Source organism: Oenanthe melanoleuca, chromosome 3 (genome assembly GCF_029582105.1).
Source record: "Oenanthe melanoleuca isolate GR-GAL-2019-014 chromosome 3, OMel1.0, whole genome shotgun sequence".
In the NCBI taxonomy this organism is placed as follows: Eukaryota; Metazoa; Chordata; class Aves; order Passeriformes; family Muscicapidae; genus Oenanthe; species Oenanthe melanoleuca.
Genome location: NC_079336.1, coordinates 71,155,460 through 71,181,503, shown reverse-complemented (window position 1 = coordinate 71,181,503; position 26,044 = coordinate 71,155,460). Strand labels below are relative to the sequence as shown.

The following is a 26,044-nucleotide window of genomic DNA, read 5'->3' as shown; positions in this document are numbered from 1 at the left end:
ACAGATGTGCCCTTAAGCACATGATACATGCATCTCATCAAACTGAGAAGCTGCATTTCCCAATCTCCTACTCTGCCCCACCACAAACTTGGCTCAAGCTGGGCTCCTGTGCAGCTGAGAAAGGCTCAGTGCAGGCCATGAAGAGAGAGAAAAAACAATAAACAAACCCATGCCCCAGGAAGAGAGGCTGTCCTTGGAAAAGGGACACACACACACACGCTCTAACCCACGTGCCAAGGGATGCCTAAGCATTTTGCATGAGGGAGCACATGGACTAAGGGTATAAACAAACTAAGTCCCTCTGTGGAGTAGTGTTTTAAACCACTGAGACTGCACACACAACATCTCTGCTGGAATTTAGTTAATTTATTCAATGATGCAGAAAAGAATATAGGACCCATCATCCCCAGGCTGTGCTGAATTTTCAAGGCTGACAGAATTTGTATTGCACAAGGAAGTGAGTGACACTTTTCAGAACTGAATTTTATGGCTCCCAATATACCTTTGTTTGCTTCTTTTATTTAAACAGCCTTAATCCAGCTCTTGAAATTACATTCACTCTGATGGAAAGCAACTGACAAGGCTCACAACTGGCTGTGAGCCATTGCTAGAGAACACAAAGGGCTGGACAAGATCTTTGATCTTGGGACATGATCTGAAGTGGTGATAGCATTCATTCATCTGTTCTCCTGGCTGCCCAGATACAGACTTACAGCATCCCCTAAATATATCACTTAAAACTTCATAATGTCTTGGCACATCTCTGTATAAAAATCAGTAGGTAGCTTTTAAAAGACATTTGTGTCTACCCAGAAGTTAGGCAGGTGGGTTTGCCAAAATCCAAGCAACAGTAGTCTTATACATAATGTTTTATTGCTACTACTGAAAAGTTCACCATAGAAAATTTAAATATTTAATCTGTAATAAAAAGTATGTGGATGTGGGCTTTTTAAGGCCAACACAGTACTTCAGGTAAGTCCCTTTAAATGGGACTTCAGAGTACATGAGGTTGTTTTAGCCAAGCTTTACTTTTTCTCAGCCAATTTTTACTCAGTTGCTGGCATGTTGTCTCCCTCACTCATTTTGGATTATGTTATTTTCTTCTCAAAATGTTAAGACTTATCAGCTCCTTCGCATTTCTTGCATTTGAAAATGAGGCTGAAAAAATGCATGGAATCCATACTATCTATTCTGCAGTTTGGTCATTTGTGACTTGTGTATCTGCTGACTCCTTTTGGCAAAAGTCAGCTTTACCTTTGATTGAGAAACAAGACTGAGGAATTAAAGCAACTGCAGAAAAACAGGCAAACCCAACAATCACTCGTTTGACACACCATAATAATTTCTTGGCTGTTAAAATAAATAAATATCTGAGCTTCAAGAAAAGCCTGAAAAACAGATAGCATTCTGCAATGTAAATGTAACAGAGCATTAAATGAAAGGTGGTAGAGAAACAGGGACAGTCACAAGTCAGAGTAAATGGTTTTTAACCCCTCAAAATAACAAATTTGTTTCTAATATTGCATTTCATGTTTTCACAGTTAACATTATTCTAACAAACAGATGGTTCCTTGAGCCTTAATTGTCTTTGAAACACAATTTGAGACACATAGATCAACAGAGCACTGTGGGGAACATGTCATCAAAATTTGGTTCCCTTTGGAAACATCTAACTTTGTGGCATGTTGCTCATCATTATGGGGTAGAGATGCCAACATCTGTACCTTTTACTGAAAATCCTTCAGTATTTATTGTTTCATCTGTAAAAAGCTTTTTCTTGGAACAAAGTGATTACATGACAATCTTGTTTTTATATAAAAGTGCAGGCACTCACAAGTAGAAATGCTGAATGCTCAAACACAACTAAAAATTAGTAACAACATATTTCTAGGGGCTAGCGTTCTCCTATATAAACATCAAGCTCTAGCATTGGTTGTTCCTCAAGATTATATGGAGCTACTGCCCCAAAAATAATCAAAGAACAGGTAAGGCTATAGATACAGTCTCCCTGAGATGTTTTAGGTAGAAGAGCCCAAACTTGCAGAAAGTTATTACTTCACTAAGAAGTTATGCAAAAGTTGTCTTTGGTCCACTGTGATTCCTGAGTGAGAAAATGTTCAACACCTCTCTGTCCTGCACTTCTGGAGAGCAATTATGCAAGGCAGTGGCTATTATATCTGGGAATTGACCTTCAGACAGGTCTCATAGTTTTTTGTTTACAGTATTTTCTTAAGAAATTGTCACCTCATCTCAGAGAGATGATCATCCTTTCAATACAAAGAATTACTTAATTTCCCTGACTCACTGGTAAAAACCAAAGAGCAGCTGAAATGGCAGACTTAACTGCATGTCAAACTCTTTTGAACATTGATTCAAACCATAAGCAAGCCAAAAAATCCAGACCAAGCTGTAGATCTGATGCTGATCCACTATGTGAACCACTCTCCTTTAATAGCAAAAGAACTGTGTTTTCCAGCAGAAATCTTCCCTGTAGACCTGTGATATGGACAGGGGCTTGTAATATTACATGAGGTTGGGTTTTGTTGTCGTTTAAGAAGTTTTTCAAACTCTTATGGCTTCATTTGTGACCTTGGACTTCTGAAGGATAATAGGTTGGGAGAGTATCATTGCAGACCGACAGCTCTGAAGTTCCAAGCTTCAAGTGAGCCTGCATTGGGCTGGATTCACCCTCCAGTGCCACACAGTTTACCAGCTGCAGTTCTTTGGTGAAGCAGAATTCAATCTGGCCAATTGTTTGTGCTTCTTCACCCTAGAAACATGAAAGGTAAGATCAGCCTCATGGGAAAGAGAAAATAAATCAATCTACATTGCCGTATCTGTAGAACACAGCAGTGATTATTTGTGCATTTACCAGATGAAAAATGCAAAGAAAAGTACAAGAGGCATCCACTCTGAACAACTTATAGTAGATACTGTCACTCAATACCAGTCTGGGACTTGTCTAAACTGGTAAGCCTTGTTATGAAATGCTGTGACACATTATCCCAGCCTTCACTCATATGCACAGGCCACAGCAGCTGTTCACCTCAATGATGAGCTCTGGGTGAACTCTATGAATATTGAAGGGCACAGTGCCCAGAAATATACTTTTCACCAACTCTTCATAGCAGGACAGGAATTGAGGCAAATAAAATTCTCCATACATGAGAACAGAAACTAAATTTTATAACAGTTTTACACAAAAGAATACTGAACCAAATTATCTGTCAGAAGGAGCAGAAGCCTCATTTTTGGACTACACAACAGGCTAGGAAGAAAAACATTGACCATGAAAAAAGTAAGTAGGCATGGAGGCCTTTCATGTGGCAAAAAGATTACAGGAAAATCCCCCAAAATACTCACATCTAACCAAATGTGGAAAAAAATTGTTTTTTGAAACAATTAAGCAGCAAAAAAAATACGTACAAGACAAAAGTAACTGTGGTGAGGGTTTTTTTGTTTGTTTGTAATTTGTGGTGTTGGGGGCTTTGTTTATTTTGTTTTTTTTGGTTTTTTTTTAAGAAATGTAAGAACAGAGTGCATCTAATCCATTTCAAATGTCCAAGTACTCCATCATGCTGTCGGCATGGACAAGTCTAGGAAACAAGAACTCTGAAAAAGGCCTATCTTCATCTAACTCAGATGCACTTTTTAATTCCTATTACCCAATACCTTCATCTGTTATGTACAGGAGACCCAAGCTGTACATTACTTTCGTGTAACTGGAGCAGTATCCCAAGTGTACTAAAAGCAATGGCAGAACTACAGTGAACAGGGCTAGAAACTGGGCTTTGTGTTAGTTCTGTATTTCTTTAATGCCAAAAGGTGGGGGAGTGTACAACCCATGTTCAACTAATATTCCGTTGCTCCTTAAAAATATTGTAGCCTATAGATTTTTTTTAAATGTTAAAAAACCTATGCGTACAAAAACCTCAGAGCATTACCAAGGAACGAGTTGACAACACACTCCAATGGCAACTGTATCTTAGCAAGTTTTCATGAATTGTTGCCCGTGTAGGGGCAGTAACTCTGCCAAGAGTTCTGTAGCAAATTACCTTCAACAAGCTGAGATAAGAAGGAACAACTTAAAAGAGTGAAAGATAACCTTGCGGGTTTTGCTTTTTGCTTTATTTTTTTCTATAAGAACAGCTGAAAAAAAACCGAAAGGGCTCTACAACCTACACATGTAGACATATATAGAATACTATTTTGTTCCTTCAAAGGCACTTTTGGTTCAGATACAGTGACCTACACTTTACAGAACAATGTCTCTGTGTACCATCTTCTCTACTGCATCATGATGCACAGCACAATCACTGGCAAGGAAAAATAAAAAGACAGGGAAATTGGAGACATGATTGGCTCAAAAGGAAAGACTACAGTGACCCTGAACCACACTGAAGCTCAAAATGCCTTTTTGTACCTCTTTAGGTATGGGCTTTCTGGAACAACCTGAAAGACAAGCTCCTGAGCTGCCTTATTTCAGAAGGATTCTGTTCACTGAGTGACTTCTTGCAGAACTCAAGAGCCATGCCCAGTGGAGGGAAGGTTGCTGCTGACAGCAGCACCCTCACCAAGGCTGATGATAGTCACTGGCTCCATTCAGCTCACTCTTGTTGGTTTTCATGGTCATCTGCCATGCAGCAATTAAACTTTAGCAGGCATGGTGGAAAGTGCTCAGCTACACCAATACATCTGGCATGGTAGTTACATCATTCATGCAAGAGATGCAGGTTTAAATCTTTTAAGACAAAGAGACCTTTAAAACCCAACTCCAAGAACCAAACAATACCTATATGCAAACAGCTGTATACACAAAGAACACCTAGACCTAAGTTTCACCATACTGAAGATTTTTCACTCTATTTTTGCTGTATATTTGATAAAAAGTGCTCCTTAAAAAAGGAAGTTATTTTTTATTTGTTTTTTTCTTTCTATTTTGGGAAGTTAGGGGAGTTTTTACCTCTTCTGGAGGAATGCATTGGATCTTTGGTGTTACACCATAAAATCTTGTAAGAGCTTCCTTTATAGCAGTCATCTGAAAAATTAAAAAGCTTATAGAGATTAATAGGTTACATCTTCCAATATCTTCCAACAGCTGCCACACTGGTTAAGCTCTCAAAAACTTTTATAAAAAGCACCACCTTAAATAACTACACTATTTTAAAAAGGTCATTTGTTCTACAGAAATTAGTTGACTCCTACTGAAAAATAAAGTCCATGCACATGATTTTGTTAATAAAAGATTGCCTCTTACCTTGTAATATGAACTGCTCGGCTTTATCCCAGCTTTCAAGAGACAACTGAAACAAAGACAAAACATTTTTAAATGTTTCCTGTATGCAAATATACCTTCATAATCATTAGGTAAAACAGATAATTTCAAGAACCTGTCAAGCATTACAGTGATGGGAGCAAGAGCAACTTGTCTTTAATTCTTTGCCAGCCTAGGAAAGGCTGTTTTCTGAAAGGACACTTCCCATCTAACTTGGCAGGGTTAATCTGAGAAACTAGGATAGTTCAGTCTTCAGACAGAGCTAGGGGAAAGGGAGTTTCAGAGTGCTCTGTTTAGTGCCAGGTAGGGCATGCAGTTTAATTGCTTCCTTTCCCCTGCCTTGAGCCATTCCCATGTGCTCCTGCCATTGCAGAGGGCACAGGGGCAGACCTGTGAAGGTGGTCTAGGCATCCTCATACTCAAACACAGGATGGGCTTCCTGTGATGGGAGAGACACAGCACACTGGGAGAGAGATACAGCATGTCAGTCAGGATCAATGTTACTGTCAGGGCAAGAACTGTTCCTAATAAATATGTTTTTGAAGAAGGAAAGTTGGTCACATGAGAGAAATGAGGTAATGCTCAAGAACCTCTAGCTTGTGTACCCTTTCCTTAAGGCTCATTCCCAGGAAGAATTCACATTCCAAGCTGACAAGATTCAGGACCTAACACATGATGAATCTGTGAGTCCCAGCTTCTCCTGTAAGAAGTGGGAATGGTCACTATCTTGCAAGATTTAAACCATAAATGCTGACAATGCTTAACCCTTCCCTTCCAAGGTCAGTTTTGGCACAAGAAAGATTTTACCCAGCTGACTAAAAGACAAACTGTTTTTCACTGTCATTTTACACTAGATATAAGGAGGCAAATAAAAGAGATGATGTTCTATTAATTCTTACAGAAGGCAGCATGATGTCCTCTTTTTAATAATTTGCATTTTGGAAACAATTTTCTTAATCACTGACATTTTTCCTGATTCAAGTAGAAATGACATACAATGAGAACATTTTCAGTCTTTTTTCTCTTTAGTAAAGATAAAATGAATTATGCTCATTTTTACAATAGATAACAAGCTTTCAGCAATTAATTTCAACATGCTTCAGCCTCTATTCTTTTGCAGTGTTGCACATGCTGATACAGAGTCCCATCATCGGTCACTGTGCCATCTGTAAATGTTTTAGTCACACCATCACAGCTACTTCGGCAATTGACTTAGACATCATTAATTTTAACTTTACATATGACACACTCAAACACTGTATGTAGAAAAATCTGTTGCAGTTTTAAAAGACATCAACAAAACCAAGGTGGGAGGGAAGAAAGACTTGTTTCCTTTGTGCATATGCAAAATAAATAAGACTTTGTCTAGAAGATTGCTTGGACAGGATACTGGCAAAGCATAAACAGGATGAGCTGGTTTGGGGTTCCTTTAGGTTGTTTTAATGAATTTTTTTTTAAAGGTATGTTTCTTTGAAAGAAACTATTTCCTCTGATAGATACTGTCCTCTTATGGTCAACAAATTTAAGTCAAATATCCTCTCACCCATACCAAGCACTGGTCAGGAAAGGACTCTAACCCTCTAGCATTCACCTGAAGCCAGAACACATGCATACAGCACTTGGACAAGCCACAACAGTCTCATCAAGACTTTGAATCTGGAATGGCCAGTGCTCTGGAACCATAAGGAGGAGTCAGACCCTAGGACAAAGCAAAAGTGTCACACTGGGGTTGTGAGAAAGGACAGCAGAGGACTGTCTAGAACGATGCTGCTGATCTGGAGTGACCAGAGACTGTTTCTCAGGGTAACAACTCCTCCTCTGAACTTCAGCATTAAAAATAATTTACATTAATTCTCATTTCCTCTCTACCATCAGATTTTCAGACTTTCATTTGAGGCTAGATTTTAAACTTTTAGGAACTGTTTGAAATAAAAGCCAGATCATCAAGTTCATTTACGTACCCATTGAGATCAATATGCTGGTAGAGTTCTAAGGCTTTACCAAAGTATTTTTTCTGAGAATTAAGGACTTCAAGTGTGGCTGCACAAGTGCCATGTTTGTCCCACTCATGTTTCCTATAGGAGAAAAGCAAAATGCAAATTTTAGAACACATTATTTGCAGATATACATGCTGTACAAGCTAGCCATCATACTTAAATCAAGTATCCAAAAGATTACACATGTGGAGTAAGACACTGCATTCAAATTTATCACACATGTAAAAATTAAACCCAAGCAAGATCACTCTCACTATTCCAATTACAGCAACACCTATCTATTAATGAAGAAAATATCTATCATGCTCTTAAGATACAGTGTATTTCCACAAAGATGTTTGGAGATCAGGATGCAAAGAATTTGCCTAGAAAATTACTATCACTAAGTTTTTTGTAAGTTTTAGTGGAACTTTTTGTGTTAAATGCACTTCAAGTACTAAATGTTTTTCTGAACTCAAAGGATTAAGCCTCATTTTGGGTGAAACAGTGTAATTGCACAAGCTGCTAAGATTTTAGCATCAAATTTTATGCTGGCCTGTGGCAAAATCTTCACAGGCCTCCTCTCAAGTCTTGCTTCTAGTTCATTATCCATCCTCCTATGGGCAAGGAACAGAGAGCAAAAGAAATTCTTGCAGTGTACAGCAGACAAACTTGAATGGGACAAAAACTGGGAAAAAGACAAAAAATGTTTCTATCAATTCCAAAGTCCATTGAAAGACTAAGAAGTACAATCTTTAGTGGCACTGTTTGTGGATGTCTTTGTTTTAAATCCTTTCCAAATTTTCACAATCCTCTTGTACTATATAGGTATCAGTTCAGCAGATATACACAAAGATTATATAATCAGATTATCTAAACTCCTGCCATCATCACAGCATCCTGTGACCTTATGATGCCTTATTTACATTATCAAAAAGCAGAGGACAACTATTATTCACTTGAAAGCCTACCTTGGAATTATCTGTTCATATTAAAAACTTCAGATTTTTCTTAAGGAATTAAAACACCTTAAAAGAAATTATATTTGGATCTAGAGAAGTAATGCACTAGTTCTGAACAGAGAATTAATAAAGCAACTGTGGTATCAGGAGATTTGAGGTAGGGGAGAATAAGCTTTACAGTAAGATTTTCACTGTATCTTCCCAAATATAGCCAAGTAAACTCTTTTAGGGGTAAACCTTAGAAAGAGATACAGTTAGGTTGGATCAGAAGCAGACAACAGTCAGATCCAAAGGGCTACTGAAACAGAAGCAAGCTGGAGGCAAGGCTTTGTAGGTAGGATAACAATTTAAATTCAGAGAATGTATTCATGCATTTGTGCAAACCTAATGGTGAAGTGTTTGTCTTTTGAAGACTTTCAGTAGTATTTGTATTTAAGTGTCCTGCTCTTTCTAAAAAGAAGGCAGAAATAAAGGGCCAAAGATCTGCTGGCATTCAAGAAGCCCCATTACTGCTCCTATGGAGTGATTTGGTGCATTCTGCACTGACAGTGTCTGTGCACCATCATCTGCAGCAAGCCAAGAATGCACCAGGCCCAAGTGTTTTAATCAGTTATGTGAACTCCAGAATGGACAGAGACTTTAGTCTCCACAAAATATTTACCAAGACTTTAAGATGACACTCTTCACAGTGTTACATTATTTTGCAGCATAGCCATGACAAAGAAAAAAAAAAGGTTGTGATGCCAGTGTTTGTGAAGGCCTGCATTCTTCTGCACCTCTTGCACCTACAAGCTTGGTGGTAGCACAGAGCTGCCACCAGTAATTTCATGAACAGAGAAGTGGCTACCATAACATGGTGCACTCTATTTTTCTATTTTCTCTTCTACAAGGAAACCCAAAAGGAAAGACCAAGACCAGCAACACAGTTAAACTAGCTAGGAAAAGAGATCTGGAAGCTGCTCTTGCAGCTAGCTGTGAAATCCCAGGAGTCCTACTGCAACTCAGACTTAATGTGTCAACAGCAGCTGTTTCTGCTCTCTGGGGAGAAAGGGAGGAAACATTCTCTCACTAAGTTTCATTTCTCTAAAACTTCTGCCATAGCCCTCTCTTCAACAGCTGTATTTTACAAGAGAACAGATCTATACTGTAAATGAGACTGGCAAGATGCTGCTTCAATGGCCTCCTGGACACTCCCTCTCATGCACCACATCTCACCTGAAGAACCACTCAGATGGATTTTCATAAAATAATAGCCAAAATTCTTTTTAGGGCTTTTTTGTACTCACCAGAACTGGGTGCGATTCAGAGATGAATGAAGCACATCAGGCCAGTACTGTCTCATGTCTGACATAAGATCCTAAAAATACCACAATTAATAAATGCACCTACAGCATTGAAAAACTGTTTCTTATACAATCTACATACATTGATACATTTTCTACAACTGAAGTCTCATCCTTCAGTGTCCATTACTGAAATATTTGGTTGAAAAAAAATAAAAGGTCTTTTCCCCCCATATTCTGCAAATGCTGCTGTTGGAGGTAACAGGTACACCTACCTAAATACCTGAACATACTGACACACTGCCTCAGAGCAAGACTTTCCTTCAACTGTCCCTGCAGAAGTTGTTCAATCATGCAGTGTTTCACATTTGTTGGCTCAAGTCTCTTATCCCTGTTTATAAATGATTTTTAAAAATTAAATACGTTGGGGGTTTTTTGAGTAGAAAAAGAAGAAAATAAAGGACTATTGGCCTAGGAGAAAACACACAGAAAAGAGTACTCTGAACTCCTACTTTCTTTGTTCTGATTTTGCAGTAGAAAATGTGAAGAGTGAACACCAACTGGCAGAATCTTTTTCTTTTCACAGATACTTTTTGCCACTGCAGATACATCACCTATGTGGTGGTGGACCTCTAGATTTTAAGGAGGATGTGGCTGACTGAACCAAACAGCATGTTCACAAAATCCAGTACATAGAGCTGCTAATGATCACAAGAATGGTAACTTCAAATAGTACCAGAAGTACTACAAGAATTTCTGAAGCCCTTAAAAAACCATACCTTTCAATAAACATCAAGAATGATATTATAAACTGCAGATTTTGCATATAGAATGTGTAAAAGTAATTGCAGTTAGCTCTGCCTGGTATGTCTGTTTTTGTTTCAAATACCTTGATCTCGGTGACATTGAAATGCCATGTTCTATTACAGTCTTCAGCTCTGTCAGGCCTAGGGAAGCAAAAAAAAAAAATTAAAAAAAGATGTCTCCTAACTCACTGCTGGTAACTAACATATCATTGGCCTGAATCTTAAATATGCAGGATTATAGCTGGAGATTTTACTTAAAAATGCAAGTAAACCATCAGAACCTATAGTGGTTTAGAAGTAACATCTTTAAGACATTAAGTATGGCCAAAAGATTTCTTATGAAGATTCAAAAGACAGCCAAAAGATTTTGTTGTAATTTCTTTTTCATTCTATGTAAAAGTCATTCAGGTGTGCCAATGACTTGGAAAGGTCTTGCACATGGTGTCACTGGTGTCACTAATGGCAGTGACCTCCTAAATTGCTGCCCCATCTGATGTTTCTGCAAGTAGCACCAAGACACTCTCAGGGAATCAATACATAACGTTGTTCACTTTTCCAGGAGGCATAGCTTAAACTCCTGTACTTATTTTAACCTGCATTTGTCCAGAAAATTTTTGAATTGCCGCCATTGGCATCAATTCCAGTGAGTTGATTCCTCTGAAGCAAATTAGTTTTCCTATACTTTTGCAAAATTTGTGTGGAGATAAGATATTTAAAGCCACAAGCAGTCATGAGATATTAACAAATTCTTTTTACTCAGAGAGACAAAAAAAAAAAAAAAAGAAGGGAAACAATAGTTTCTTTTGTGCCTGAGACTATTTCTGATCTTTATGAGGAGATTTATAAATACAATGCTTATGTGGCCAGAGGATTTCATGAAGTCATGAGATACAGAAGTGTACTTCAGTTTTATGTCAAGCCATAGGGTTTTACCTTTGTTCCAAGGAATCATAAGGACAGATTAAGATCTCCAAAAAAACCCCCACAAAAAACCCCAAACAAACAAATCCCCACCCAAGAAAACCATATCACTAAACATCCCAGTACAAAATTTGATTTTTCCTTTCCAGGCTGAAATAAAAACACTATGATCATACCACAGTCCATGGATTGTCCAGTACTTTGGTGGGTCATGACAATCATTAGCATTCATCTGTAGGGAACAGAAACACAGGGTATTTGCTGAATGTATCCAGGAGTAAAAGTTTAAAGGCAAAAGTAAATCTCATTCAGTGATGGCCCCAGGCTCTACTGTGACATGCTAACTTTTACTTGCCAAATCAGGAACTGGTGAACTCCTTGAGGAGTCACTTGAAGCTGTCATGGATTATGCCACTTAGGGGCTCACTGGCATTAAAATTTTGAAGCAGATCAGTGAAATCCGAACAGACAGTGTAAAGAGAACACAAAAGGACAGGTTCTGAGGTAACAGGAAGCAGCCTGATCCACACTAAATGAACAGAGCTCTATCTGCACTTATAATATTCCAGGTGGCAGCTCTCTGTATTTTTCTCATTACCACATATTTTCAAAGAGTACAGAGCCATTAAAATAAAAACATGCACAACAAACTATAATATTGGACAAGCACAAAACCCTCTTTAAGCATTCAGGACTAGTTTTATCATTGTATTAAAAGTGAAAAATATAAAGAAGAGATAAAATATATTGCTTATTCCAAGTAAAACAGACTTATGCTTAAGGATTTCGACCTGTGGACAAGAGAATGCAGAGAAAAAGAAAGACTAAATATATTCCTACAAAACCAGAAAAATAGAGCCTCCAATAAAAACTGTTGATAATAGAGGAGAAATAGCCTACACTTTAATTACTGTTTAGAGCAGACATATCTCTGAAAAGAACAAACTAAAAAAGTCCATGTCACACATCACAGAATACCATTACTGTATTTTCCCTGATTATTCTTCTTAGCAATTACAGCTTTTTCAAGTAAACACTTTTTGTTGTTAACTAACAACCTCCCCAGACATTTTTTTCCCATAATAATAGCTTTCCTTTTTGGCTCAGCATTCTGTCTTAATTATGCCACAATGCCTTTTATGTGATGCCAGAGCAAGAGCAGAGTGTAAAGAAGAGCAGAGACAGGCCTGTAATCTCACTAATTGCCTTCCCCATGCCACAGGCCAGTGGCAGCAAACCTGCACACTCTGCAAGACTTTCTTGTTCTGTGTCCATTTCCTTCCTCTCCTCTCTTGCCAGCAACAATACAAGCAATTATACCCCAGCAACAGCTTTTTTTTCCTGAAAGGAGTATTTTGAACAAGCACACACTGCAAATGCCTAAACAATATTGCTCTGTCATGACACAAGCTCTGTGGAGCTGGAGGGTTTGGCTACCTAGCCCAAAGTACACCAAATTAATAGTCAACACTTGCTCAACTGAGGTGGCAACAAACTGTGCTCCTTATTCAAGCTTATCTGCAGTTCTCAGACATGCTAATGGAACAACCAGAGCATTTTAGATTTGAAATCGTGGCACTAGCCTTCCTAGCAGTTTTTTCTATCCACTCCATCAGCACTTGGCGTTACCCTGTGTGCTGGCAGAGCTGGGAGGTCAATGCAACCTACAACACATCAGTTCACACTCCACATGCTTTGTCCAGTTTCACTCAATCTCCTTTTTCATTCTAGCTTTAGTATCTTTCCAATCTTCATTTTAAATCAATATCATAAAAAATGCAAATGCTGGTCTGTGAAGCTGGGTACCCCTTTTTGCTAATGTAAAACTACTTCTTGTCAGCCTTCCTGTTTATCACAGACCGATTGGTGGAAGATTAATTTAACCTGAGGCAACCACTGAATTGAAGCAGAGGTACAAATATTTATTTTCAAGTGGGCACTGGACCCCAGAAAGAACAATACACCCAGATTAATTTGAAAAAGAAGCACTGTTTTCTCCTGTTTTACAGCAATCTGATAACCAAACCAATCCAAATGAAATGATCTATAAAACTGAGCTAAGTGCTCTTGAGGCTGTAGAGCACCCACCATGCTGAGAGGGAATGCTACAGCAGAGGGGTTAGCCTATTTGTAACAGCAAGTCATTGCACAAACAGCATGTGCCAGGAGCATGGAAGCTTTCATCATCTCTGAAAAGCCAAAAAGTGAAATAACATCAATGTATCACAGAAGCATTACCTGTTGAGCTGCCTAAGTTACAAATCCCTTGGTAGAGCAGCTGGTAAATGCCAGAGTAGCACCACTGGATCACAGACAGTGACACCAAACCGAACTAAAAAATCAGCTTCTGGGAAGTGAAAAATTTATCCTGTTATCCCTTCTAACGACCTTGCTTAAGTAGGCCATCTCTTTAATTAAGGTAAATAAGTTATTTTTTAATGAAACATGGCAACTGCTAAGAAAAATTCTTGCTTTTCAAACTGTGGAAAGCTCACCACTTTAACTTCTTCCCATCAAACAGTGTGCAATTACTCCCCTTAATCCTTCTCCCCACCTCCTGGGGTCAAACAAATGAATAAATGAACCAAACTTATAGGGTTGCTGAAAAAAATTAGGAGGCAAATAAAACAAATTTCCTTCTTATTGAACACCTCTCTAGCAGGAGCTGATAGGTGAAAACCCCTCACGAATATAAGGACCCACAAAACCATCTAAACCACACCTTATTCACAGAAAAACTGCAGAAGTTGTAGACACAGATAAAAGAGTTATCTTATGAGTTACATGGACATTGGGAAAAGCATTTATTTTGCTCCAGAACAGCGTATGGGAAGAGCTGGCTTAAAATGCAAAGAAATACACCTAAGGAACTTTTTGATCTCATGCTAATCTCAATCCTGTATTGGCCTCACTTTAGTCACTTTAATTCCTTCTGTATTATATGACTACTTCTACTCTTACAAAAAAAAAAAAAAGAAGGAAAAAGAGCGTTTTTATTCTTCATTTAAGCCTCTGCTATAAAATTATTGCCAAGGCCTGAATTTAGGAAAACTTTTAATCTCATATTAAAAAAATAAAAATTAAAAATAAAATCATCTGTTGCTTAACACAACATTCAAACTTAAATGTAGGCTGTTCTGTTCATTACCCTATTCTATTGTCCTTTTTTTGGACTCTTTCCTTTGATCAGCACACATAAACAGTAGAAGGCAGATGCCAGCAGGTTCCATTTCTCTATTGTCCTTCCCATTCCTAATAGAGAAGTAACTGAGTAACTTACAAACTTGCACTGTATTTTCCACATTTCACACACACAAAAAATGCAACCACACATAAAATTTTGTCTTTCTGCAATCTCCAGGATGCAAAAGCTGAAATAATAGTTCTCTTTTAAGTTCTGGAATAAAAGGTCTTCACAACTCCATAAAAAGGGTGTAGGAAAGTCCCTCTTCTTGCCCTTGAGTTGCTCTTAAGTCACACTGATTTGTCACTGAAAAGTGTGGCACGAATTAGCCGCAGGCACAATTTTTTAAGGGAACATGAAATTCATAGTCACTTGAGGTCTGTGAATCTAGCTTAGATATATTTGCATAAGACATAGTCACCTTAGGTCAATTATATGGTACTGGGATTTCTAATCACATTACAAGGAAGAAAATATCTTCTTCCCTTTTCAGTGTAGTAGTCAGTAATTAGGTCCTGGGGTTATCACTTCTTCCATGACACCACTTTATTTTAATGGGTCAGTTTGGAAGATATGATTATGAAATTCTTTCCAATTTAACTATGCTGATCACACTCAGTATTAAAAAACACGAGCTGAACACTTACTTTTTCAAGCCCAGGAAGAGCTGGGAGAGATGTATTCTCAAATTTCTGGCAAGCTGATCTGTGCCCTAAATTTTAAAGAGGGCCTTTCAAGCCATCAAAAGCCTAAAAACCTTTCCAAGTACAGATTTGCAAAACAAGTAGGAATTAAGATGCAGCTCATCTACACACCTCAAGAACACATTATGTGTGAAAGGGTCAATAATCAGATTCCTTTATATAGGAGGCATAAACTAAGAAATACTTTCAGAAAAAGAAGTATCTCACAGCTTTTTGCAATAAATTATGACTTTTGCTGTTTCCTTCACAGCTTTTTCTTTTCAACATCATGTCAAAAGTTTTGAACTGAATAAGAACATTGAAGATATTTACACCCTGAAAAACACCAGTTATCATACATAAATACACACAGAAGAATCTACCTATTTAAAAATACTTTAATTAATTCCTGAATTTAGGAACTCCTCTTATGTAAAAGAGGAAAGCTATTATAGGAGTATAGTTGAGATCTTGTTTCTTCATATGACTTAATGATGGGAAACTAGGAAAAAAGTTCACTTAATATGATTTCAATACCCCTTTTTCTGCACTTCTTTGAATGCCTCTTACTACAGAACATCATAAGAAACCAACATAGTGCAAGGATGCCTACATTTTCTGATGCTCAATACCTTCAATTATTCACTACAACTTCACTAGAAGGTTATGTAAATTATTTGTCAATTTATCAATTGCACTACCTTGGAATTCAGAGGAGTAACCAAATACACAGTAGGAAAACTGGTTGGTAGGGATTTGTTTTTTTAATTTCAGGTTGTTTCATTTTTCTTTTCTATTTTTTTCCCAATTGTTCTCATCTTATTCATGTAAGCAAGGGTTTGCATTGCTATTGACCCTGAACACTGACTCATGCTAGGCACTACAAACTCAACACAAACATCTCTGCTTCAAGTCATTAAACAGTGATGTCTGATCAACAGAAAATCAGGCAAATTGCATCAAATCTTTCCTTATTTCCAATCTAAAACAGGCAAACAAACGAAAAACAGAACAGTGGTCTTGGTCTTCGGTCTCAGTCAGTCACACACATCTCTTTTGTTATTAACATTGCCCTCCACATTTAAGTACGGTAAAGTACATCTACTTTTCTCAGATATTTAGGCAGCACATGACTTTTGTTGCTACTGCTTTTCTATCTATTTCCAGAAACAGGAATGAGAAATAAAAAAATCACAAGAAATAAGATTCTAATGTTGTAAAAAAAACCCTAAGAAACCTTTCTCACTGCAGAGATATTTGGCTGAACCTGAAGCTACTGTATTATCCACAAGGTTCTTCAATCTTGTATCAGTAAATCTGATCATATTTTTAAGTTAACTGTATGGGAAGAGACCTTTGAGTACTTCCAGTATAGGAAAAATGTTCTACTTGTCAGATGGTAGCAGATACTTAATAGCAACAGTACCCCTCTTAGCTGTGCTTCCACAGGGTGCATGTTGAAAGGCTGGGTTCATTTTGGGTTCACACCCCCCAAATACAGCAGAAACTGCAGAAATACCCAGACATACCTGCCACAATACCTTCATAGCTCTTTCTGATTGAATCAGTATTTGATGACATCATAGAAATATTGGAGCCAACATTACAAAGCTAAAGAACTTAATTGTGCAGCAGATAGTTCAAATACTGATCTGTCTTCAGTCAAACAAGGCAGGCAAGTCCTCCTACAGTCTGTTGACAGTCTAGGATTAAGTTTATAATTAATAAGATGTCACAAATTCTGTAACAAGCTTAGTGTACAGTACACCCTACACTGACAACTATGTGTAACACACCACAATCTTTCCTGCTATGGCTGCTCTACATTGCTAGGGGAAGTAGGAAAAGTTGCATCAAGATCAGTAAAAGCCTTTATAAAGGAATAACCAAGATTAAATACTAAATGGGCTTTATTCAATCTGTTTTCACACATTTATTACCCAGTGTAACCTTTTTTTAGGATGAAAGAGAAACACAAAAATCTCACCTTACATACAGTCACTGGCCAATGATGAGCAAAATACAGCTTTTTCCATGGATGAGAGCGGATGTCACTGAAGAGAGACAGACATTTATTTTTCTTCAAGCATTTTAAAAAGAGGAACGACTTCAGGCACACACTCCAAACTAACAAGTCAGAGGGAAACAACATTATTAGGAAACTTGCTAATATCCCCATTGTTAAACAAATTCTTCTTCTGGCACTCTACCTCCATATGCTTTCCATTTCTCAAATATGGAAAAAACACATTGTTCTGTTTTATATTTAGGTGAGCATTTACTGGCACACTTTTAAAATGATAAACCAAAACACCTATTTAAAAAAAAATTAAGATGCTAAAAATCTTCTAATTCTTCTTGATAGGCATATTATCTGAAAAAAAAAAAAAAAAGCATAAAATGTCCTCGGAACTGTAACTACTCATTTAAAAAACAAAGACTACAATCACTCACAAACTATGTAGTTTACACTGCAGGACATGCAACTGGATCTTGCAAGTGTCTCCAAATTTTTGGATTTAAAAATAAATTGAGAATAAAAAGTAAAGTACAAACTACAAATCTCAAGAATTCTGACTTTCTCAGTTTATAGGCATTTAATTCAAACAGTACATTTTTAAATGCTTATTAAAAATTAAGTAATTTTTAAACATTTAAAAAGTGATCAAGCTATGACAAAGTCTTAAGGTTAGCTATGGAAGAATTTAAGTGGTATTCCATATTTTACAAGAACATGCCTCTTTCAAAGCTTCTAAGAATAAGAGATTTATAACTCACAGACCCATCTGTACTATCTGATTCATATGCAGAGGGGAAAAAAAACCCCTCAAAAATTTGTTCAAGAAGTGTTGGAAGCCCGTATCACATCATTTCTATAGAGGCCTTTTCCAACAGTTTGGAGCAGACCTGTTCTGGTTAAAGGAGAAGTAAATAAAAAACCTGTTGCAGACACTACAGCAGATATATTTGGTTATTAAGCAACCAGACAAAGTAATTAAATAGAACAGCAAATGGGAAAAAATAAACAGAATTATAAATTATTTAAATTGACAGCATTACATGCAGAATTGTCAAAATAAATTGTTATTCTCTGGAAGCTAATAGCCACTTGTCAGTCATTAGTTCTTGCTAGAGGATATATTACCAAAAGAAAAAGGAAAAAAAAAAGGAATAAAAGACAAAGCTAATTCTTCTCAACCTGAGGACAGCCTAGGAATGCTTCCTGGTTATATCACACCTTTTTTTTCCTCTAGTTTTTCTACTTTGCATTGGCCACATTTTCTCTTAAGCATTCACATGTATCTGTGATTTTCTATATAATGTAGGAGAATAGCTCTGGAATTACCAGGGCACAGTCACAATGAAAACTGTTAACACTATAGGGGGTCTTTACTGTTGCTGTAGAAACCTGAATAGAGGAATTGCCCTATACTGCAGAGCAGTTAGTTTCCTTGGTTTTAAAAAGTCCTTGCTTAGAAATGATCTTTCATTACACTTTTCATTAGATCTTTTACTTGTACTTGAAATAGCAGCTGACCTTCTGCAATGTCAGTCATACCAGAGTTCTCCTGGAACACACCTTTTGGCTAAGGATAGACCAGAAAACTGCACTTATTAAACAGAACAAGTTAGGCTCAGAACTGGAATCCAAGGAAAGCCATTTTCAGTGCTATGCAGCTTCAGAGAGATCCCCTCTTCTCTGGACCCGAGTTATCCTGCTCTGTGCAGCTCAGGAATGTGCCTCTAGAGCTGACTCTTTGCCAAGATGGCCAAGCCAGAGCCTAAATCCTGGGCACAGAAGAAACATCAGCAGTGTCTAAGCTACCCACAGCTGCAATGTAGCACTGAAAGGTGTTCAGCACTGAACTGAGCACCTCTAACCATTCTCTTGCCAAAGTACTGAAAGGAAGCAGAAAAGCTTATTTCCTCATATAATGCAATAGGAATTTCAGCTTTGACCACAGAAGGGTATGATTTGGGGTGTGGTTTCTCCCATGGTCCATTGGTATTGAAGCTCAGATTTTGCCAGGGTGCAGCAATCACCAAAAGGCAGTGCAGCAATCTGATACAGTCTCAGTTGGGATAACATATGAAAAAAGAATTTTATATTGTCAGAACTGAGAAAATAGCAAGGAAAAAAAAAATATAAAAAAGTAAACAATGCAATAGTTAGTGTAGTTCACACCACAGGGATTACTGCTAATTTTTTGCTGTAAGTTTAAAAATAATTTTCAGTTTTTGTCATTACTATATCACAACTCTAAATGATTAATCTACAGCAAGATGGAAAAAGTTTTAAGTGCAACAAATTCCCGCTCTTTCTTCATGCTGACACATGTAAAGGTCTCCTCAGGCATGATCCTTGCTCCTCCAGTTAACGTAGATGCTTTATTACAATCACCTTAGGAAGAATAACACATCGAAAACAGTACACAATAACATTACATTAGAAGTTAAATCATTCTGAGCTGCACTTAAGAATGAAGTTTCATTTTAAAGCACAACTTACCTTTGAGTAAATGCCTCTGAAGTATACCAACAACATAATGCCATGGTAAACCAACCCAGAATCCAAAAGTGCAGCTTTGCAGGTTTCATTTTGTTATCCAAATAGCTGTAAAAAGGTGTTGAAAGAAGAAATCTGTTACCTATCCAACACACTTAAATGTTAAAATGCAAAAAAAACACTACTATGTCAGAAATAGCGGTAATGGTAACTCTAGATTTACAACCATATGTAAAATGCAGATCTCTTTCAGGGCTGTGCCTGATTCCCCAGCTTGTATGGTCATTTTCATAAACTAATGCCATGAAGGATGAGATCACCATTTCCTGTTTTTCTTTACTTGCACATGGTTGCCACAGATCCACCTTCCAATTAACAGAAATATATAATATTCTACACAACTACACTTTATGTACTTGAAAACTCTGCTTGTAGTCAGCTCAAATGCCTAAAGTGATTAATTACAGAAACTTTGAACTTAATATTCGTGTTGGATTTGCCAAGGCAAATATTAGAAACTCACAGGAAGCCAAGTATGATGTGCAAAGATGAAATTCTGTCTAGATGTCAGTTGACTACTAAACTAATATTTGAAAAAAAAGCTGCTAAAACCATGAGTTTCTGTTCTTGCTACAAACCTGAGACAGCCTCTATGAAACAATGCACAATTTGCCTAATACTTCACGGACCTTAGAAGTAAGGGGATAAAAAAACCAAATCAACTTTCATAAACAGAAGGACTTTCACTTGGCACAGGTCGAAAATCCCAACTGTCTCCCAAATCCGCCAGCCATTTCACAGCATTTCAAATGCTACCTTCTAGAAAGGGATGTGCATTCGTATATTTACATGCAAGTTATTAAAGCCCCACCAAACCTACTTCCCAACTTTCTCAAAATGGCAACTCTACACCACAAGACACTGCTTGTAACCCAGGTGACCTTTCTAAGATTACTCACTACACAAGTCGTATTCTTTTTTTCTATGAAGGTTTTTTTAATTCATCCTTACAACAGTCAAGTAAAGCCTGTTTTGACACCAGTGAAGACATGGCTGATTCAGCCATTACACTGAGAAAACTCAGTGTAATTCATATTCACAGCTCATTTTAAAGAAGAGCCCATTTTCCCACAGTTGTTATGCAGCTCTGGACCCAGCTTGCAGAACCCCACAGTTCTGCAAAAGCTGTGCCAGAGTAGAAGTACAAAGGAGGGAACCTCCCTGCTTGCAAAATGTGTGGGGATTTCAAAACTTGTGAGGGGCTTAGGCAACAGTAACTGTTAACCAGCTAAATTTATCACAAGGTCTTGCTAGACTGTGAGGAAGCTAACACCTCTAAGACATTCCTCTATCCCATACATTAATGCCTCTCTAATTTATAATGGACACATTATCAAAGTACTTGGCCTAATAAAAAATATGATAAGACAAGTATTAATTGCTAACTGTTAATTTCCTGATCTAGTTTCTTAAAAAACACCAGAAGTAATTTCACTCATCAGGTAAAATATGAAAAAATAGGAATAATTTTTAAAAAATCATTTGGAGAGTGCTACTTGTACAGAACAGCAAACAATAACATAGAACTAATGTTTAGCAAAAGTTAGCTAAAGCAAGACATATATGCTGTATTAAAGAAATTTATATAGTCATATGGTGTATAAAAAAGTCACAAATGAGTAATTAACTGCTGGATAACAAATTTCCCCAAGAGTTCTGCACCCTAAGTGATCTCTAGTCTCATCATTTGAATAAAAGGAATAAATGATATGAGATTCTGCCTTACAGACATGCTTGATGGTTTCATCTTCCATTATTTTCAACTGAAAACCAACCAAGCAAGACTACTTTTCTGCATGAAAAACTATCTATTCAAGACAAAACACCGAGAGATGTAAGGAGTGTAAGATTCATCTAAAATTCTGCCCTACCTATAAAAAGCAGGAAGTACCACTCAAAAGATAGTAATGTCCTACATCACCAAAAAAAAAGCTGTACTCTATGAAGGTGTGGAAGAAACACCTTAAGGAAGTCGATTATGAAAGAAAAATAACCCAGCAAGTGTTATAGCATTTCTTTTGATGTAAGTTGGTAGGCAGAAAGAAGCTTTTTCTTTTCAGTGACTGCTGTAAAAAAAAGCATAAATGCAATTATCTCCTTTCTCACTGGACTCATGTCTGATCAAGTAACAACCAGGAACAGAGGGGGTTTCAAAAAATGCTGCTATTGGAGCAACAGAAAGTGCAGATTTATTCTACACATTGTTCTTGAACCCTGGAAGCAGAACATAGGGCAACAAAGACAGCGAGCAGGTTTAAAAGCCCCCAGTCAGTAATTTTCACTTTTTTCCATTGATACACAATACATAAACTCGCTCTAAGGATTTAGTTCAAACCTGCAGCCACCACAACTATCCTGACAGACTGATTTATCCAATCTGACCTTTTAGTTGTCTGTGACACTGATGGTGGTGGGTGGAAATTGCATCAATCTCACCTTAAAGGCACCTGAATAATGCACATTTGAGGAAATACATGCATCCAAATGAAAACTGTAGTAACAACTAAGATGCATAAAGCACATCCATTTTTAATAAAAATAGCTTCAATTTACTAAAAATTACACTAGATTATTAATTTCATAAATACAAGAAAGAACAGATTTAATGAATCTTATATCAATTATTCTCCAATAAGAAACAGGGATTTCATATTACGAAAGTTAGTTACAAAAAAAAGTCATGATGCTCCAAAACATTTCATAATGCAGAAAACTTAAAACATACATAAAATTATTACTTGAAACTAGGCAATCAACACATTTTCATTAGGGATGATATTCCAAAGCACAAGAACAGCTTTGGGATGACTGTTTGTTTACTATATCTAGAAAAGGAATGCAAACACGTGTTTCTGTGAGTGTGTTAGTAACCCGGTCAGGGCAAGGTCACTTGCAGTTATGTTAGCATTGCTCCATGCTGTTGCATTTACCTCCTCAGGCTTACAGAGGACTAGAGATAACTTGTAATAAACACTGAGGAAATCCTCCTTTAACACATTCACTGGAATTCTAATACACCATCTGGAGGGGACTGCTGATGTAGCACATGCTTCTTTTGGACATTAGCAATTAGTCTCCTCTTATTTTACTCCCTTATTTTCTTTTTGTTTTGCTTTTAACAATTAGCTTGACTAGCAAACCTGTCATTAATACAAAATGTCCTGCTCTACAGTTTAGTACAGCATATAAAATCAGAAGAGAAGGTGTTGCAGAAAAGCACTCAAGCAGGAGCAGGAGACACCCATGGTTATGGCATAACATGCACGCAGCTAAATGCTGGCAATGTCCAGGGATAAGATTTAGGACAGTTAGCCTGGCATCTAAAGCCACAAAAAATGAACACCCAAGGCATTGGTAGCATCCCAAACAACTCAGCACGCACTGCATCCGCCACAACGAGTTAGATAAACCAAGTCGCAACACTGTATGCCAGAAACATTAATTACATTTATAACAACGCTCTCAGCTCCGGCAACTTTTACCCCCGCGGTCCACTCCAGCTATCCACGCATCCCAGGCCGGAGTGCCGGCCCGAGTAACTTTAGGAAGAAGCTCTGGGAGAGCCCGGCGGGGTGTCGGCAGTACCGCTCTCACCGCGCTCGGCGGTGCGGGGCTCTCGGCGCCGGCAGAGCGCGGAGGGAGCAGGGGCTGCCTCAGGGCACCCTGCCCTCCCGCACGCCAAACCAGCGCACGGCTCCGCTCCCGCACCCATGGAACTCCGACAGCGGAACGCCCTCGCTCCACATAAACAACCATTACCGAGGCGCTGCACAAGCTGTAAAGAATGCAAATCACACACGCACCGGAAGAGGGAGGCCTCCAGGGGACAGGGGGATGCCAAAGCTGGCGTTAAGTGTAAAAAAAGAACCAAAACTATTAACAGTTTTTCCGCCGCTGGGAAATTGCTGACATTTATTTGGCTGCCTTTCGATGTGCTACGCATGGAATTGAAAGCATAAGAAGTGAAAGCCAATACAAACTGAGACCCAGGCCTGCAAGTCCCACCTTTGCAGTTCGCTCAGCTCAGAGTCTCAGCGGCAGAGAGCCACCCTCCCAGGCAGAAAAGCCAACCCAGAAACACCTCGGGCGGGCCGGACCGCAGCTCCCTCCTGCCCGGCTGCCAGTGGGAGCGCGGCCCCACGGCGGGCAGGGGGCAGAAGAGGGAGCCGAGAGAAGCCGGAGCAGGGCCCCTCTCAAATCCGACCTCCCCTGCCCGCCTCGGGCTCAGACCCCAGCACGCCTCGGCCCGCGTTACCTTCCGCCCGCCGTTCCGGCTGCCCGCAGGAGCGGCCCCGCGCCCCCCCCTCTCCCCGGGCCCGCGCTCGGCCCCGCCCCGGAGGCGGGCGGCAGCACCGCCGCTCCCCACAGCGGCTGCCCGCGGCCTGCCCGGCACCGCAGCTGCGGGACAGCACCGACTGCGGGCGAGTACCGCGCTGCCTCCCTGGAGCATCCCCGGAACCTCATCCCGGGAGCATCCCCGCGGCCAGCCGGGCACCGCGGGAGCCGGCCCTTGAGAGCGCGGGCAAGAAAGGAGCGCCGGGCTGCGGAGGGAGTACTTTATGTGGATGGCTCATCCTGCTGTTTTCGTTGGTTCTTTAGCATATTCAAGGATTTAATGATGTTGGTTTCATAGTGAGCATTTGCGCGGCACAGAGGTTTTCGAGAGTGCGATGGGGGCTCTAAATAGAGACTAGTGACATGGGCGTCTGTGGCGTGCTTCTCCAAATAGAGAAGTTTGAAATGGTAACAACTCGTGTTTGGAAGAAGTAGGAAGTTTTTGAGGAAGGAGCCCCAAGAGATGAGTCAGGACTTGGCTCAATATTTTCTCAGCGGTATGTTAAACTATGAAACATATTCTGACCCCTCTTTCTCTGCTGATGCATGAGTCATAAATACAAAGTGTGATTATTAATTACCATTACATAGTTTTGAACTACAGGGGGTATGTTACAACCATCCTACATTAATGCACTTAAGAAATATGTGGGCAGATCTGCTTCCACAAGCAAAACAACATTTGTTTTAAACAGATTAATTACAGTCTTTGTAATAAGGTCTGTGTTCAACGTCTCTTGTAATAAGGTCTGTGTTCAACGTCTCAGTTAAATTAACTGGTAAAATAATTTTAATTATGTTTATGTATTTATGTGGTAGGAAGGAGGATGAGGCAAAACTAATCCCTTTGCCTACCTTTCTGTGAAAACGTGAAAATGTGCTGGATGGAATGAGTGATCCATCTGCTGTTGTCCAAGAGGTATCAAAAGTTTCAGAAATTTTCTCGAAGAGTTATAAACAGTGAAGCTCTCCAGATCCTTGTGAGCAGTGCGGATCGTCCATCGTGTCACATGAAGGATATCCGGGCTCCATGCGGCACTGAAGTCTTTGTCGCTGCCCATTAAATCAGTAGATAAGCACGCCGAGCTGTTCTCTCGGACTGATTTTTCCTTTTATCTTTGCAGGCTAGGAGTGAGAACACTGGGCTGTACTGCACATGCTCTCCTGCCTGCAGGGTCATGTGCTCCAGTGATAATCTTGTTTGAGGTGCTGCAGGGATTTGCTCTCTGATGGTGCCAGATTAACACTTTGCGATAACTGAGCCCAAGTTTCTCATTGCGGTGCTTACAAAGAGAGATCCAAAGCTACTCAGAAGTAGTGTAGGCCTTTAATAGATTAGGACAAAGAAGCCACATTTTTATGTACCGTATAAAATAATGCATGTTAATGGAGGCTGTTATTAAAAAGAATGTTTTTGTGAAATATGCAAAGACAGACAATGAACAGCTATATTGGATAACTATCTCTTTAAGACTTTCTATTTAATATTTATCTACCATGATCTTTTTTTTCTCTATTGTCTTTTATCTCCTGATCGCTGCCTATTAGAACTCATGATGCTATGAAAAAATTATGAAATGTCAAAATATTTGAAAAGTTTCTTTTAAATATCATGAAAATTATATTCTCCTCAAAAAATTCTGAACAGATGTGGCAGTACCCTAGATATATGTGGATGGTTTGGCTGACGTGTGACATGAAAAAACCCCACCCAAAATGAGTTGAAACGCTTCAAAAGAATACCTTTTTCCACCTTTCAGCAGTTTACATTAGGATTTAAGAATCAAGATAGAGACTTTAAATTTTTTCCTCCCTAACACAATGTGTTGTTTTGCTTTGATTATTCCCATTGTATTAATAGAACAAACAAATGCAGCTAAACTTTATTCCTAAACGTGTGGTAAGGAAACATTTACACAACCCTGAGCAGATGTATGCATTTTGAAATATATGTATATTCTCATCTCCTAATTTTAAGTCAATAGACTTGGTCCATGGTTTATTTTGAAAGCTTAAATTTGATTTAAATTCTGTTAATAGCCTGTAGCTATG

The 26,044-nt window shown here is 38.6% G+C and overlaps 1 protein-coding gene across 2 annotated transcripts; it reads right to left on the bottom strand.

The window, feature by feature from the left end:
• Window positions 1-346: 346 nt before the first annotated feature.
• On the bottom strand, window positions 347-25,117 carry RNASET2 (ribonuclease T2). 2 transcript variants are annotated; one of them, XM_056486880.1, is made up of 10 exons: window positions 24,848-25,117; window positions 19,601-19,705; window positions 17,078-17,144; window positions 11,400-11,455; window positions 10,386-10,443; window positions 9,500-9,570; window positions 7,237-7,350; window positions 5,258-5,303; window positions 4,964-5,038; window positions 347-2,770 (listed from the first exon to the last, which is right to left on the bottom strand). In XM_056486880.1, the coding sequence occupies exons 1-10, from the start codon at window positions 25,051-25,053 to the stop codon at window positions 2,579-2,581; spliced, it is 990 nt and encodes a 329-aa protein (XP_056342855.1). In that variant the 5' UTR covers window positions 25,054-25,117; the 3' UTR covers window positions 347-2,578. The 2 variants fall into 2 exon arrangements, with proteins under 2 accessions (XP_056342855.1, XP_056342854.1); XM_056486879.1 differs by lacking the exon at window positions 24,848-25,117 and adding an exon at window positions 23,913-24,136.
• Window positions 25,118-26,044: the final 927 nt, after the last annotated feature.